General features: G+C 35.8%; 1 protein-coding gene across 22 annotated transcripts in view; it reads left to right on the top strand.

The window, feature by feature from the left end:
- Window positions 1–17,597, top strand: part of Atp11c (ATPase phospholipid transporting 11C) — a 184,638-nt gene that overhangs the window by 162,670 nt on the left and 4,371 nt on the right. For 10 of the 22 annotated variants that reach the window (XM_087600210.1, XM_087600207.1, XM_087600211.1 and 7 more), the window contains 5 exons: window positions 1,603–1,738; window positions 3,673–3,738; window positions 5,972–6,075; window positions 9,347–9,500; window positions 16,327–16,431. In XM_087600210.1, the coding sequence (XP_087456336.1) occupies window positions 1,603–1,738; window positions 3,673–3,738; window positions 5,972–6,075; window positions 9,347–9,500; window positions 16,327–16,428 (562 nt within the window). In that variant the 3' untranslated portion in view covers window positions 16,429–16,431. Of the gene's footprint in view, window positions 1–1,602; window positions 1,739–3,672; window positions 3,739–5,971; window positions 6,076–9,346; window positions 9,501–9,619; window positions 10,842–15,563; window positions 15,655–16,326; window positions 16,432–17,597 lie in introns of those variants that run through there. The other 12 variants (XM_087600219.1, XM_087600216.1, XM_087600221.1 and 9 more) reach the window with 3 other exon arrangements.

The raw sequence follows: 17,597 nt of genomic DNA, 5'->3' as shown, positions 1-17,597 counted from the left end.
CTCTGACACATGGTAAAAGGAATTGAAAAGAGAAGCAGAAAAAGAGATCCATGCACAAACCCATCTTCTTGGTTCAGACCTGTTTCTGATATTCTGATATTGACTGAGAAGAATATGCTGGTTTTGAAATTTTAATTTTACTGTGTCTACCTGCCATTTATCAGGACATCATTGTACACCTTCTAGCGACTTGGTGGAAAACTAAGACCAATTTTTAAAAGGTTACACTTCCAATAAGAAAGTGAAATATATTAGCAGATGCAGTTAGAAAACTTGGTAGCATCCGAAAAGAGTACACAAGAGACCCATGGCTCCAGCTGCAGGGGTTGCCCTTGTTGGGGACCACTGGGAGGAGAGGCCCTTGGTCCTGGTAAGGCTCAACACCCCCACCAAGTGTAGGGGAATGTTGGGGGGGGTGTGGATGGGTAGGGGAATACCCTCATAGAAGAAGTGGGGGAGATGGGATGAGGGTTTATGGACGGGAAACCCAGAAATGGGATAACATTTGAAATGTAAATAAAAAATATCCAATTACAAAAAGACATAAAAAGAGTTAGTTATGATATTAATACTGTTTATTTAGCTTATGTTTTCTATGTACTCATTGCATTTTGGTTATCATGAGTTTCATATCCTCAAAAGCTTTTGAGTTGGGAGGGTGGTAATGGGGGGAGGATGGGAAAGGGAACACCCACATAGAAGGTTAGAGGGGGAGGGGTTAGGGGGATGTTGGCCTGGAAACCGGGAAAGGGAATAACATTTGAAATGTAAATAAGAAATATCCAATTTAATAAAGATGGGGGAAAAAAGAAACCCCAAATACAAAAAAAAAAAAAAAGAAAAAGAAAACTTGGTAGCATTTTTTAAGAATATATGTACTTTTGTTGTTGTGTTTGTCTAGCTGTTTTGAAACATGGTCTTACTGTATAGCTCTGGCTGTATAAGAAATCACGATGGACCAGACTGACCTTGGAGAGCCACCTGCTTCTCCTGGGATAAAAGGCTTGTTCCAGAACACCCAACTAAGACAATATATGGTTGAAGTTAATTTAATGCGGGACTGTATATTAACTTTGTCTCTTACTGAGTGAATTCCTATACTTAGAGTCACTTTTGAATTAACTTTAAAATACTCTGATTATCAGGTTATATATCATACCAATAAAATCAGAATGCAGATGTCAGTCAGACAGCAGTATTAACTTACAATACTTGTTCTTTATATACTGTGGTATTACAGTTCAGTACCTCTATACACTACATAATGATAAAGTCAGAGCAGTTAACGTTTTCATCTTAGATAGCACCATTTCTCTGTGCTGATGACCTTCCTACCTATCTTGAAGTGTCCAACTATTATAAAGTGTGGTTAACTTACCGTAGCATACCACAGTAGAACTACATCTGACTCCCTAACCGGTAGTCATTACATGAAAATAGAACTTTGGTAAGTCTACTCCTTTACTAAAAAATCTTCCTGATCATTAGGGTAGGCCCTTCATTATAAAGAGATCAAATAAATGCCCACCTTTCTTATTTCCTTGTATCTTTAACTCAACAGCCCACAGAGATATATTAATTTTTCCCTCCATTTCTTAATAGGAAAATTACTGGCAATGCTATGTTACAGTTGGGGCCCTTCTTATATTGGACATTTCTGGCTGCATTTGAAGGGACAGTGTTCTTCTTTGGGACTTATTTCCTTTTTCAGACTACATCCTTAGAAGACAATGGAAAGGTAAAAAGAACGTGTACTTTTCCAATAGGCACAGCATTTATCACTTGTACACTCTCGTGGTATTAATTTCTCAGTATTTATTTTGCAAACTTTTTTGACACTAGTTCTTTAACATAAAGGAACTACTGGCATAAGAAATTCCTTTTGTATGTGTATGTAGGAAGAGAGCTTAAGCAAACCCTTTGGGAATCTCAATTGGTATGTAGTTTTTAAGAAGTGAAGAGAGTTCTTGATGCTTTAGACTTTGTACCTGTGTGTTGTAATATAAAAAAAAAGTCTTTTTCCATGTTCCTGCACAGCTTGACATCTCATTTTTAATTCCTAGTTAGTAGTTTTCCTTGTTTGGAGTTGAAGCAGGTAGCTACTGTGTCTCGGTACTATGTTAGACCAGTCCATAAAGAGAGAAGTCTTCCTGCTTTTCATCATGGGCATAGAGTGATGTATGTTTGTGTGATTGTTTTAAGAGTTCTCTTGGTTCTGCTCCTACTTTCTGAGAAAATGGCAATAGCAGTGAGTAGCTGCACTGGGACAGTTTTGGCCTACATGTATTCTAGAGGAAAATTACTGAAGCAAGGGAGGAGGCCATCTTCTGTAGCTACACTGGAAACCTTCTGTCTTGCATGTTTTTATTATGTTCTCCTTTGCCATGTACTCTTTGCCATGGTACTCTTCTTTCACAGTCATTCTTACTGATCATAAATGTGAAGCAAAACTATGTTTCAAAAGTAATATATTATATTTAATATGTCTGAAACCTACATAACTAACATCTCTTACAAAAGTTATGCTCAGTGAATTTGAACACTACTTTGAAGTTAGCTACTACAGTCAGGCCCCTCTAATTTGGACTAAATTGCTTTAGTATGAATTCTAATTATCAATCATAACTACTAGGAAAATATTACCTGTAGAATGCATATCCCTAGCACTTGCTACAGATGGTGCTGCACAATCTTGGGTATCATTAGGAAAGTCACATTAGCTTTCCAAGTCAACTTTTGTTGTCTAGTAATTAGAGATTCAGCTTTGTGATTTCTCAGATCCTTCACCTATGATTCTGTGGCTTTTATTTTTTGTTTTGACACAAAAATTGTATGTAGCTGGCTACTGCTGAAAAATACTTTGCTTCAGATTTGTTTTATGTTGACATTCATTAGCTTAGCCAATGTACCACGTGGAATTTAAGAGTCAGTGGCTCAGGCTTTTCTGATTCGTCTTGTATTTTGAGTTTATAAAGTCCAAATTAAGATTTTATTGTATATGTCACCATCCTTTTTAAGTGTTTGCTAAAATTGCATAAGCGTATGAATTACCAGCAGCTAAACCCATGTATGATTTGGTTGAATCCTTTTTTCTTCTATTAACCTTATTTTGTTTTTATTTTGTAAACACGTTTTACATCTCATTTTCTGTTTCAATGTTATGCATTCAGATCTTGACAGCGTTTGGTAAGCATATGTGCCATTCCTTGCCGTCCTTTGGATTTATAAGTGGAACTGCTTCTCTGGTGTGCACATGCTAACAGACAGAGTGTTCACAGTCAGAACATTAGACTCTCTTAAAAATGGGAGGCTTCCTGTTTATGTGAGAACTCTTCTTATAGTCTAGCACAAAAATATCAAACTCATTAGTAGCATGAGTCCTGATTTTGATTTTGATGAGTGGTGCTTCTAGTGGAATAGTATTCTTTTTCCTCTTTCTTTATCAAACCAATGAGCTCCCTGTTTGATGCTATAAAGTAGTAAGGATCGTCACACCACAAGTGTGGTATGTCTATCCATGAAAGTCTAGATTGCAACTTTATTTTAGTGACCAGCTATTTTCCCGAGTAATTCATAAAGATTGTTGTCAGTTTCATTCAGGATTAAACTTGACTTTATTTCTTTAGCAGGCTTGTGTATTCATGATACATGTAATTGTTAAATGTTTTTCAGATTTATGGAAATTGGACATTTGGAACCATTGTTTTTACAGTCTTAGTATTCACTGTAACTCTGAAGGTTAGATTTTTATTCATTCAAATATATTTTATATAACTTTTATCACTTAATCTTTGTATTACCATTTGTTATCCAAGCCCTTGTCTGAATGCTAACTAAAAAGTGTGCGATGCTAAGGGTTTTATTGTGGCATTTGTATACTATTTATCATTTCTGTCTAGTACATATTCTATGCTATTTTCTTTTAGTGTTAAGAAATTCAGACACTATACTTATATTGGAAATCTATTCCTTCTTAATCTCTGGTATTATTTGTTTTGTTTTATTATTGAAAAGAAATTTAGTATATTCTGATCATGCTTTCTCCCTTCCCTAATTTCTCCCAGATCCTTCCTACCTATCTCCCTACCTACCTACCTAAATCTATGTCCTGCCCTCCTCTCTCCCCTTCCTCTCTTCTTCCCTCCCTCCCTGGCTCCCTTCCTTTCTGTCTCCTTCTGTCTCTCTCTCTCCCAATAAATAAAAAAAGAAAGAAAAGAAAAAAGCAAATAAGCAAACAAAGCAAAAACAAAAATAAGGCATTGGAAAGCAGAGGCAGGAATGGCATGGATTCCCACTGCTAACCAAGAAGCTGTCTGTAATTGACACCTGCTCGCAAAGAAAACCAGTGACTGTTGTGTTTAAGGAATTGCATCAAATTACATATAAACAGGCTGAAAGCTCAGGAATATACATTTATATTATTTGTATGCTAAGAACTTCTATCTGGGGCCTGAAGAGATGGCTCCGCAGAACACTTGCAGAGGACTGGAGTTCTATTCCTAGGCCCCATGTTGCAAGATTCACAACTGGCTGTAATATCAGTTGCAGGGCATTCAGCAACCTCTTTGGGTATCTGCATGCATTTGCACATACATATAAAAATATAATAATTTTTATCTGAATTTCTTTTATTGTTAAAAAGAAGTAGACAATAACTTCTTTTGTCCTTTTTGTTGTAGCTTTTAATTCCTAATGAGTAAAGTCCTAAAGCAATTGGTCTAAGTTTTCTGTTCATGTTTGTGTATGTGAATGCTTTGCTTGCATGTGTGTCAGAACACCATTTGCATAAAATGTCCACTGAGGCGAGAAGAAAACAATGGATCTCCTGAGACTAGAGTTAGAGTGAGCTGCCATCTGGGAGATGAGACATGAACCTGGGTCCTCTTGAAGAGCAGCTAGTTCCCTTAAACCACTGAACCATCTCTCCAGCCACTACATTATTTTTTAATATTAAAAAAATTGGATCTTTAAAAAATTGGAATCTATTTTAGGATCCCTGGCTGGCTTTACAAGAATTTTAGTGATTATGACACTGAAATAAATGTTTTTATACAAATGTTTGTATACAAGATATGTATCCAAAAGAACTTGGTAGTAATGTAATTTTATAAACTCTATTAATTACTGAAATGTAGTTAATGTTAGTTAACTGAAATGTTAGTTAATGATGTATATAAAGATATGAGGCAGGGCTAAGCATGATTATCTGTATCTGTAATCCCTGTATTTGGAATCCAAAGCCAGTCTATCCTATATAGTTCCAGGCCAGGATGGGTTGAGTGAAAGTCCCTATCTCAAAACTAAACAAAAATTATCTGTATGACAGAAGAAAGATAACTTCGGCAAAATCATTGTCATTGATATGTAACCGTGTAATAGTGCTATAAAGTCTTGTTAAATGCTGTCCTGGAGACTCAGAAACTGGGACTTTACTAGTTGAGAAAGTATAATGAAATTCCTCTGACCCTTTTTGGCAGACTTACCTCAACCGTCTGTATCTTCTCCTTTGCTTTATATCCCTGGACACTATTCCCTGAAAACTTGTGACTTTGGCCTCCTAGTTATTACTGCTGCTTCATATGTCACCTGTCACTGAGACATCTGTAGCTCTCCACCTATAAATGGGTTGACTTAACTACACTTCCATGCCTGTACTATAGAATTTAGAGGTCTCAGGGCAGCACTCAATATTCTTTTAAGTCATGGCTAAATATGACTCCACCCATAGGTATTATATCTGTATATCAGATACCATAACGTATTACCTGGTGTATTTTTGTGAGATACATATGTGTGTGTGTGTGTGTGTGTGTGTGTGTGTGTGTGTGTGTGTACACACATACACCATAATGTACTACTTGGTATATTTTTGATATATATATATATATATATATATATATATATATATATATATATACACACACACACACACACACACACACACAAACACACTTCTGTTGTATCTTTTCAGCTCGCCTTGGATACCCGATTCTGGACATGGATAAATCATTTTGTGATTTGGGGTTCTCTGGCCTTTTATGTTTTTTTCTCATTCTTCTGGGGAGGAATTATTTGGTAAGCAGCTGTGCATGTGTAAGCAATATTAAATAACTGTATATGTATGTATACTTCATATGTAAAATATACTTTTAAATTTTGATTATATATGATATATAAGATGTCTAATCTATGATGTTAATAAATTAGAGGTTACTTATACCTTATAATATTGCTAGCTTTAGGTAAAATTTTAAATATATCTTAGTCCATTCATTCAAAAGACCTGGCTTTATATAGCCTCTGCCCAAATATTTAAATTTGCAGATATATAAGCAGCACTCTGTCAAATAAAACAATAAATAGCCTGAAAGTACATGTGATTTTCAATAGCAATGCTCATGCTCTGTAAAGTTTCTGCCTGATAACATTAGCCAAAATACTTATTAGTGTCCATTGTACAGTGGTTCTCAACCTGTGGGTCATGACCCCTTTAAGGGTCATATATCAGGTATCCTGCAATCAGACATTTATATTACAGTTCATAACAGTAGCAAAATTATGCTTATAAAGTAGCAAATAAAATAATTTTATGATTGGGAGTCACCATAACGTGAGGAACTGTAGGAAAGGGCTGCAGCGTTAGGAAGGTACAGAACCACTGACAGATCCTATTGCCTCATAAATACCATTTTTCTTCAGTATTTGTAGGAGAAGCAGGATCATCAGAATTTCACGGTCATCTTCGGCTACACAATGAGCTTGATGGCAGCCATACATGAGACCCAGTATCATCCCTCACACCTCCCAAAAGAGGTGTTTCTGTTTCCCTTTTGAAAAGCTATTTTAAGATAAAATCCTTTATAAGAAAACCTACTTTAGGGGGGGGCTGGGGATTTAGCTCAGTGGTAGAGCGCTTACCTAGGAAGCTCATAGGCCCTGGGTTCGGTCCCCAGCTCCGAAAAAAAAAAAAAAAAAAAAAAAGAAAACCTACTTTAGGAACATAACACCGAATCACTTAGAAATGCTCTTATACAACCAAACCAAAACATATTCGCTAAATACAATATACAGTTGTCTGTTTACCCAGAATTCTTTGACCTGTAATCAATATATAAAAGTTAGACAAGAGATGGAGAGATGGCTCAGTGGTTAAGAGCACTGACTGCTCTTCCTGAGGTCCTGAGTTCAATTCCCAGTAACTACATGGTGGCTCACAACCATCTGTAATGAGATCTGATTCCCTCTTCTGGTGTGTCTGAAGACAGCTACAGAGTACTTATATATAATAAATAAATAAATCTTTAAAAAAGAAAAAGAAAGAGAAATTTCCACAATAATAAAATGTTTCGGGGGCTGGAAAGATGGCTCAGTGGTTAAGATCACTGACTGCTCTTCCAGAGAGGTCCTGAGTTCAAATCTCAGCAACCACATGGTGGCTCACAACCATCTGTAATGGAATCTTATGCCCTCTTCTGGTGTGTCTGAAGACAGCTACAGTGTACTCACATATATAAAATAAATAAATCTTTTAAAAAATGTTTCTAGAAGAATCTAAATGATTTTGAACCCTTCATAGAGTTTTCCTCATTGATTAGGTCATTTAAAGGAAAGTTTTTTTTTTTTTTTATTTTGTTTTGTTTTGTTTTTATCTGAGTGTTCTGTCTGAATGTATACCTGCAGGCCAGAAAAGGGCATAGGATCCTATTACAGATGGTTGTGAGCCACCACGTGGTTGCTGGGATTGAACTCAGGACCTCTGGAAGACTAGCCAATGTTCTTTACCACTGAGCCATCTCTCCAGCCCCTAAATGAAAGGATTTTGTCATACCTATTTTCGTTCATTATTAATGCCTACTAAAAATGAACTACCTTATTGATGTGAGGGTTGCAGTTGTCCTCAATGAACCATAGACTAATAAATACATGAAAAACTCTAGAAATAGGACATTCATAAGTTTTAAATCGCAGTTTTCTGTAGTATGATAAAATTGCACACCACCCAGCTCCGTCCTGTTGGAGATATGAATCATCCCTTTTCCCTGGAATTCACACTCTATATACCACCTACCTTTAATTTACTTAGTAACTATTTCACTTTCAGGTCAGCTCTCATGGTATCACAATGCTTGTATTCAAGTGACTCCTTTGGGGGCAAAAAAAATGGTGTCAGCAAAGCACCAGAGTAATGATGCGGGTGACTTTACTATCCTTACTTTATTTCATTATTGTTGTTCATCTTTGTACATGTTCTATAGATTAAGTAGTATTGGAAACTGTCAGGGGACGGCACTTATCATCCCTTCAGGTACCCACTGAAGGGGAGTTAGTTGTTCAGGTAAAGCTATGCATGAGCTTCAAATTGTAAAGCAACCAACAAAATGTGGCTAACAATTATAGAAACTTTAGCTTTATTACAACTAATTGCTCTTTACATGTCTTACAGAGAGACATTGAGATCCCTCTTTTTTAAGATTAAAAAAAATATATGATATATAAATGTGTCTGTGAATGTGGGTTTGTTTATATAAGTGAAGTGCCTGTAGAGATCAGAAAAGAAACTAGTTCATAAACGATGATGCATGATCAGTAATCTAATAATAGAACCATGTCGTTACCAGCATAGAGTTCCTGAGTCCCCAATCATTCATGAAGGTCTGATGTGCATCCTGATCTTACACAGCTGTCTTCCCTCAGTTTAAAAGAATACTTTAGGATAGTGAGATTTCGTGTTGTACACTTTAGAGGATAAAGGAGCTTGAATGTGTTTCTCAGTGCTATGTAACAGTAACATCAGATGTAGGATTCTCTTGGAGTCCTGTCTTACTAACAGTAGCCTGCCATCAATCTATCTCCTGGGCACAAACTGTTATTCAGTGTGTGTTTGCAGACAAGAAGAGTAGGTCCTCTCATTTATGAGTGACTATAAACTGTACAGTTCTTTTTTATATTTATTTATACCAAAGTTTTTAAGGGATAAATCATTTTAAAAGGTAAAAATATCCTCCCTCATTTTAATAAGACAGCTGAGCAAATAATATGATTATTAGGATGAAAATTAACTTCTTATCTTAAATACGTTTAAGCTTTAGCATTTTCCAATGCATATATAGTCATCATTTGATTGCATGATTGTTTCAAAGTTAGATGAAATTCATTTTTTATTCCTTGATTCACATCCCTTTTCTTTCTAAACATTTGTTAAATGAAATTTGTTTACTTCTATTTGGGATATTCTAGGGGACATTATTTTAATATGTGTGAGGAAGATTCCTTTTATATGCAAAAAACTGTTTCACTTGCCAGGAACTGATTTGTTTTTGCATTTTGTGTTTTCTTTCCATTCCAGGCCTTTTCTGAAACAACAGAGAATGTATTTTGTGTTTGCTCAAATGCTCTCTTCTGTATCTACATGGTTGGCTATAATTCTTTTAATATTTATCAGCCTTTTCCCCGAGATTCTCCTAATAGTAGTAAAGAATGTGCGAAGAAGGAGTGCCAGGGTAAGGACTAAGTTTCAGTTCTAGCCTAATGTTTGCAAGAGGTTTCACTGTCTACCGTGAACTGAAAATCTTCTGCAGAGAATTGCCTTAGTTACAGCATGTTAAACCCCTCCTTGCAGGTTCATCACTTAATTTCCTCTTCTGCATAAAAAGTATAGTAAACACTCCGTTACCCAATGCAGGTGGTAAGTAGATTCCTTAATAGTGTTCTGTGTGATCCTCAGCAATCCATATGGAGTATCTCACATGCTCCATATGGACTCTTTAAAGGAAAATAAAAGACTTCAGAGTTTTCACACTAGGAATTTCCACACCAACATTTCAGCCTTGACCTTAGAAATTCCCCTGTGGCCTGTTTGCAGATGTTTTGTCAGTTGATATCCTGATTTGCCTCTTCCAAACCTGTCCCCTTCTTCTGATTATAGTGCTGCTTAATCTCTGTGTTGCTTCTAGCCCTGTCTCACAGCAGGAGACCTCAACCAAAGAGAATTCCTTGGATGTACTTTTAACATCCTTGCTCTTCGGGACACACTTGTAAACATTCATGGTAATTTATAAGTGTGTCTTTATTTTTAACAAATTCTAGTACTATAAAGAGAAGTTATCTCCCTCTGTCACATCTGATATCTTTTGAATATTGCTTTTTAAAGCTTTTAAAGTGAAAGGGTTAGAATTGCCTGAAAAATGAAACCACTGGCAAAATTTTAACCAGCAGATGAATTAAGTAAATCATATTCCTGCCAATACTCACTTTGTTAAAATAAAGTCCTGTGTCTGTCATACTGATATCCACTAAATCTCACCACACCTCTAAGGCAGTATTTTAGGGAAATAGTCTAGTCATGACTGCCTGATGTGTTTAATCAAATTTATCAACCAATTGAACCACAAAACTGGTATATCATGGAGGTCTTTCTGCATATTGAATTACAGAACCCAGTTGGCTGACATTATATAGAAATAAAGATGTGTAATTATTATACTGGAAAAGTCATCAACCAAGTTTTAGAGGCATAGGAATACAGCTTTAGTTATAGAGCTTTAAAGACATTCAAGAGACCCTAGGGTTAATCCTCAGGAATGAGAAAGAAAGCACTAAATAGCTAAGTGAACAAAACTGCTCCCAGCTACCTGTTTGTATATGGTTTATGGGGAAGAATTGAACATAATTTTAACATAGATAAGGCTGTATTAGTTTAGTCTAATCCTTTCAGTGGCCCCGAATAACTCCATCTAGTGTTAGTTTTAGTTTTAGAGTGGGAAATAGTATTGATGGAGCAGTTTTCTTCCAGACTGGCTCAAATGCCAGTTTTCATGTAGCCCAATAAAAAGGTTTAAGACAAAAGAAAAGAATAAAATAAAATAATTCAGAGACTGGGAAATAGTTCAGATAGTAGAGTACATTCCAAATATGCACACAGCCCTGGATCCCATCCTCAGCATTACTTAAGGTAGGTATAGTGGCCCATGCTAGTAATATCCAACAAAAGGATCCTAGTTCAGGGTCACCCTTGGCTATCCTCAGAGACCCTCTGAGAGGGAGGAGTAAGAGGAAAGAAATACTTCTTTTTTCAAGGCAGAATTTACAAAGGAGGATTTTTTTTTTGCATTACTCTTCTATTTTCTTTATCTAAAAAGTATGTTTGAGGCGCTTCTAAATATTTCTCTGTGATAATGGAGCTCATTTTGAAAATGGCCCATACTCAAGCTCCATGCTAAGAGGGAAAGAAATCTCAAAAATCAAAATCTTAATAAGTATCATCATGATCTTATTTAGGCCCTCTATAAAAACAAGATACCAGCTAAAATGTCCAGCAATGTTTGTATAGGCCATTAAGTAGAGGGATGTGGCTAGGAAGCTATAGATTCATAGACTCAGAGTATTTCTGTTCATGTAGACAAGAGATAACAGATTTCACTTGGAAGAATAGAACGTTGCCAGTGGGTCAGCATGAAATTTGTCATGGTTTCTATCCATGACAGGAGGAATTCTAAGGTCTGTGCTATAGCTTGGCATGATAATATGCTAGAGCAAGCAGGAAATTCCCATAATCATTTTCATCCATTCAATCATTCATTCATTTACTCCTACGCTTTTTGAACCAGTAAACATTGGTTGAACCACCTGCTGATGAACATCTCTCTGTATATATCCAGTGTCTGAAAGGCTAAATTGCTTTTCAGACTCTGTAGGATTTTCAGAGTTACAAATGAGTCAGAACAGTTGTAGACACTAAACTGCACTATCTTTGAGTGGGAGGGGTGCTATATATGAATGCATACAGGCCAACAGAAACATGGAGACCATATGTCACGTCAGTTTCCATCATTCCCTTTTGGGCCATTGATAAACATGCAGAAGCCAACTTTTAAATAAAGGAGAATGGGTGTCTTATTTTTCTTAAAATATGTAAGTCTTTGTGCTTGATGACCAATAGTCTGATATCATGAGTGAGTTCCTATTTTGTTTAGTATTACTTGTTAATCAGAATAGACTGACTTTAAAGCAAAACCAAAGATTACTTTATACTGGACCATCTCCTAACAGATTCTGTAATGGAGTGAAATGTGTTTCCCTATGTGGAGTAGAAGATGGCCCTGCCCTCAGTAAGCATATTAGATATTCCCTACATACTCTAGAATTGTCTGGAGCAAGGAACCTGTCAGGGCTATCCAACAGTAGGGCTCAGCAGGTCTTTTGAAGAGGAGACTTAACAGAAGATAGTGAACATGGCTCTTAAGGGTTTTAAAAAAAGAAGCTAGGGGCTGGAGAGATGGCTCAGCGGTTGGGAGCACTGGCTGCTCTTCCAGAGGCCCTGAGTTCGATTCCCGGCAACCACATGGTGGCTCACAACCATCCGTAGTGGGATCCGACGCCCTCTTCTGGTGCATCTGGAGATACCTACAGTGTACTCATATAAATAAAGTAAATCTTTAAATAAAAAAAAGAAGCTAGCCTAGTTATATTTAGTAATTATAAAAGCATCTTTATTTTGAGTTCCTTTCTATTCAGTTTATATTACCTTAGGATCCATGATATATAAGCTGCTGTGGTAGGTAATGTTAATTCAGGGATGAATCAAACATGGCACCCCATTGAAGCTATTTTTCTAGCTATATTATTAAGTATGTTCATTCTGAAACCTCCAGTAAGCAGATGTAAAACATAATAATTCATTCAGTTATATGGTTTTTGATAACATAATAAGATTGGACTCACTTCCTCTTAAAATCTCCAGTAGAAAGACTAATATGGCAGCGTCCCAGTAATGCTAAGTTCTGTTATGGTGTTTGCATTTTAAAGAGTGCACACAGGAATGGAAAGTTGGCGCAGCAGTTAAGAGCACGTGTTCTTGCAGAGACCCAGGTCCACATGGTAGCTCACCATCATCTGTAACTACAGTTCTAGGGAGTCTGATGCTGCCTCTGACCTTCATACCTGCCATGTATGCCCATGGTTTGCCAGTGCAGGCAAATAATAAAATAAATCTTTTAAAAAGTATAAAATAAATAATGCAGAGTGGGAAGAATTAGAGGATGGATGTGATCTAAATACATTATATTCATGTATACAATTACCAAAGAATAAATAGTTTTAATGGGCTAGAGATAAAATAGCCTTTTGTAATATTTATGTCTCACAAAAATTTAAAAAGCATATTAATGAAAAAAACTAAACTATAAATGTTAAATTTCAAATTTGGAGTTTGAAAAATATATCTTTGAAAGTAAGTTTGTACAAGTCTCTTAATTCAAGGACCTAGTTCAACCATTTCTCTCTTAGCTTAATTTTCAGCAAGAAGGTTAATTTTTTGTGCTACAGCCCCACCTTTGAGAATAGTAAGTATTTCAGAAAGCTGTATCTCATATAAGCACAGTCGTGGTCGGCTTGGAAATCACTGAAGTGCCCTGTACCTTCTAAACAAGTAGTAAATGCTACATTACTTTCCAGCAGGAAGATTCTCCACCTTCCCTTAAGGAATGCTTCATCCTGCATTCTTCTTTCATCAGAAGGGAGGCTCCCCTGCCTCCAAGACACGAGAAGTTTCTTCTAGTTAGTAGGAAATGACCCAGTAATATCCCTATGTGAGGTGTTTACACAAATAGGAAGGAATATTCCAATGTGTAGATATGAAGCTGTTTAAGAGGGAAAGAAAGAATGTAAGCTCTCTGACTGAAGTTCCCAGACAATGCATTTTAGAAAATATAGCATCATTTTAATAATAAATTGTAATAGTGAGTCATGTTGTAATACAGTGTCATGTACAGCCATGGATTCAGAGGGCAGTACTCCTGAAAAAATGTATTAGTAAAAATAAAAATTAAATTCTAATGATATTAGAGAAAAATCCTAATGTCATAGTTGTTGGGATTGAGCTTTCTCTGATGCCTCCGTGGCATAGTGCTACTTGAGCCGTCTCAAAGCTCTGTAGAGGACTGTAAAGGAATGTGGACATTGCACACCATTTTAGCTCATCATCTCCTGTCCTCACTACCACTAACAGTTGCTAACTCTGCTTTGTGTTGTTGTTTTGAACACTCTCTTTTCATGTCATGCGTTCAACTGCTTTCTCTATGTTCATATTTCTTTTCTTTTCTTTATAGTCTCCAAATACCTAATCTATTAGCCTCTGAAAGTTCTACTTCCTGTACTACTTTTATCTCTGGTGGTTGAATACAAGTTTTGAACACAACAAAATCTTATTATAGTTACAGTTCCAAACCAGATAGGCTTGTATATTACACTTAGGAATGGGCACGGTGTCATGTTAATCTAGTTGCAAGGTTTTTGCCCACAAAACAGAAGATGGAAACAATTTTTTCTCTCAGAATCAGAAATATTTCTCTAGCTGTATCAATTGGTAACTTGCATGCTGACTACATGTCCTCAACTTCTTCATTTAAAGTAAACTCTAAATGGGAAGAAAGTGTGGCTATGTCAAAACACAAACGAATGAAAGAGTTTGTCGTTAAAGCTTTGGTTGTTAGGTTCTGTTGGATATGTACATCACTTGGGCTGCTTTCTTTTCCTATACCTATTTGCTTCAGTGGAAAAAACGTAGGGGTATTCTTCTGTTTGGGGGAGTGAACGAGTGTTTGCTTTTCATGTTGAGACAGTTAAATTCATAGTGTTCATCCTGCCTCAGCCTCCTAAGTGCGAGGACTACAGTGTGTACCACCATACCTGGCTATTTAACCTGCGTAGTCTTTATTAGTGGACTTGTTAAGTTCATCCTGAATCCTCCCATCTTCTGTCTTGCATGGACAATGCCAAAGCCAACTCTGCAAATTAGGTCACTGTTTCAGACATGGAAAAAACCATCTCGTAGATTTTCTAATTAAATTTTTACAAGTTTAGATTTTTCAATTTGAGAAATGTGTGCTTTACCTAGGAAAAATTTAGCCTGCCTTTGTAAAGAGGTCTCTTATGTAAGAAAAATAGTGAAACTGAGCAAATTATGTTAGAAAAAAAGAAATCAACCTTCTAATTCAGAGGCAAATGGTAAGATGGTGGCAGGCACCACCAAATGTTTTCTCATTATATTGGTTTTGGCTAGATCTTTGATCTGTAATTGCCCCAAGGCTCAGTCAATCCTTTCATAATGTCTGTACAATTGAATACGAAAGTTACTTAACTTCAGGTACATTAGTGATTTGTAACGGACTTTGAACAAAGCTCTCTGACCAATGGATTTTGAACAAATATAGTGAATTAGTGATTGGAGATTAACTTTTTTAAATAAGAGACATATTTTAGAATTATTTGATTTAAAATAGTACATTCCCATTAACAGAATAATTGTCAGTTGATATACAGGAAAGCAGCAGCTGGCACATATAATAGACTATTCCTAACTAACTCTACTTTTACTTTAGTGACGTCTTTAAAACTAACATGCCATTTCTACTTCCAGTTCTCAAGGTTTCTTTTTAAATGTTTTACATCTGAGAGAATATTTACTTTTTCTTTTCTTTCTTTCTTTTTTTCTTCTTTTTTTTATGGTTTCTGCATTTCTCTCTTTTCTACTGCAATTTTCCACCTTTTGTGCAATTGTGAACAAGGTAACGAACCGCCTCCCTTCCTCAGGAACATCTACTATCTTCATGCTTTCTCAAACTTCCAGCAATCACAGTTTCTCTTGGAGTGAATAAGGTGATTTCCTTTCTTAATGTACCAACTTGCTTGCATTCCCATTGCCTGACACCATTTCTGATTCTTCATAAAAAGTTATTTCTCATGATTCATTTTATATTCTATTGATACTTAAGATATTTTATCATTTTCTTTTAATCATTTATTCACCTTCTAAATTGTCTTACTGAAGAGGGAGTAATTTTCAAAAACTTAAACTATAACTTTGTAATTTGAGGTATACGATATAGTAGCCATGATGTTAGAACTAGCTTGTTCACCGGGGCAAGAGTATTTTGTACAGATTTCTCCCTTTTGACATACCCAGAACACCAACACAACTCTCAGAGGTGTTCAGCAAAAGGATGGTAAGGTTCACTAATCAAGCCATATTGACTCATCTTACCATATAACCTACAATGCCATTCCAGAAACCCAACCCTAATGTCTTTTTACTTCTACTACCCTAACCCCTCAAAAAAAGAAAAAAACAGTTTGAGTTGGAGACTTTCTTGGTCCTTTAAATGTATTCATTTGAATGTTATGCATTTGCTGTATAGTAAAAGTAAGTTGTACTTTGGGGCCAGGAAACTAGTCTGTAGGAAATGATTTCTTTTTTTCTCCTACATTTTTATCACCAGGTAGGTTAACCTATCTTCAAATGCTTTAAGTATTTTTGCCTCACTATTACAGAGAAATCTGAGCTGTAGAAGGGCATCTGACTCATTATCCGCCAGACCTTCAGTCAGACCTCTTCTTTTACGAACATTCTCAGACGAATCTAATATATTGTAACAGGTACCTAGTGTTAAACAAGTGGGCTGGCTTTTTAAAGAAACAGATTAACAGCATTATAAAGAAAAAATGAAAATCACTCTTTAAATTTTCTCTGCTGTTGGTGTGGTGAACTTTATACTATTCTTTTTTAAAAAAATATAAAGATGCATTGCTTGGAATATGGAGAAATTTATACTTTAAATTTGCTCAAACCCCTAATAAACTTTTTGACATTTTTAGAGCTGAAGTTAATACACCATATTTAATTTATGGAGGAAAATTGTCATGATGATGCCATCATGTGGAAATGCTTGATTCTCATCTAGAAATTAGATAATTTTAACTTACAAGGATCATTTGAAAAATTGGAAATAAGTATTCCAAAATTGCATCTGTATAATACCAACTCAGTTTAGTATTGCATGTTTTTCTGGGAACTATGTGAAAATAATCAAATGTGTTTGTACCTTCATGTGCTGTGTCTGTGTGTTTGTAGGTATATACTTTTAATGTCCTTGTAAACGTCTAATCCCCAAATATATGTTAATGATCCAGTGTTCTCTAATTTTTTAATGTCAAGTTTTATTCAAGCTAAATGTTTCAACTTTCATAGGTAAAAAATCTTTCCTAGCCATTCAGGGGGATGCATGCTTAATAGCAAAATGTTTCCTAGTTCACGATTCTAGAACAAATTCATTTTATAACACCTTAATTTACCTCAGAAATATTATAGAGGAATTAACATATCACGAGAAGGAGCGTAGAACTCAGAAAGACTCCTCTCATGTGCACTCTGTGTTTTCTAATCCAGAGGGATCCGACATTCCAGGTCCTGAAAGGTATTTTATCATTCAAGGAAATTGGAGTAATTCATAAGTAATTTGCTTATAAGCTTGTCTACTTACAAGCAACTCAGTACAATTTATACATGGCTGATTTTTATGTACACATAAAAAACTGTGATCATATTGTGGTCATATGGATAAAATTGTGAAATAATTAACTTCAAATCTGTTAATCCACTTGGCCCCGTTTGAATGAATTGAATCTGTTGGTTCTTTCATCTCCTATCATTCACCATATTCTGTATCGCAGTGTTGTTTTGGAAGCAGACTTCGTGTGCTGAAGTCAGCATGTGTCACACATGTTTTAATGATTTGACTGCATGTGTTTCTCCTTAGTAATGA

Source organism: Rattus norvegicus, chromosome X (genome assembly GCF_021556685.1).
Source record: "Rattus norvegicus strain SHRSP/BbbUtx chromosome X, alternate assembly SHRSP_T2T, whole genome shotgun sequence".
Taxonomy (NCBI): Eukaryota; Metazoa; Chordata; class Mammalia; order Rodentia; family Muridae; genus Rattus; species Rattus norvegicus.
Note: the sequence above shows the minus strand (reverse complement) of the source record. Positions and strands in the feature narration are given on the sequence as shown.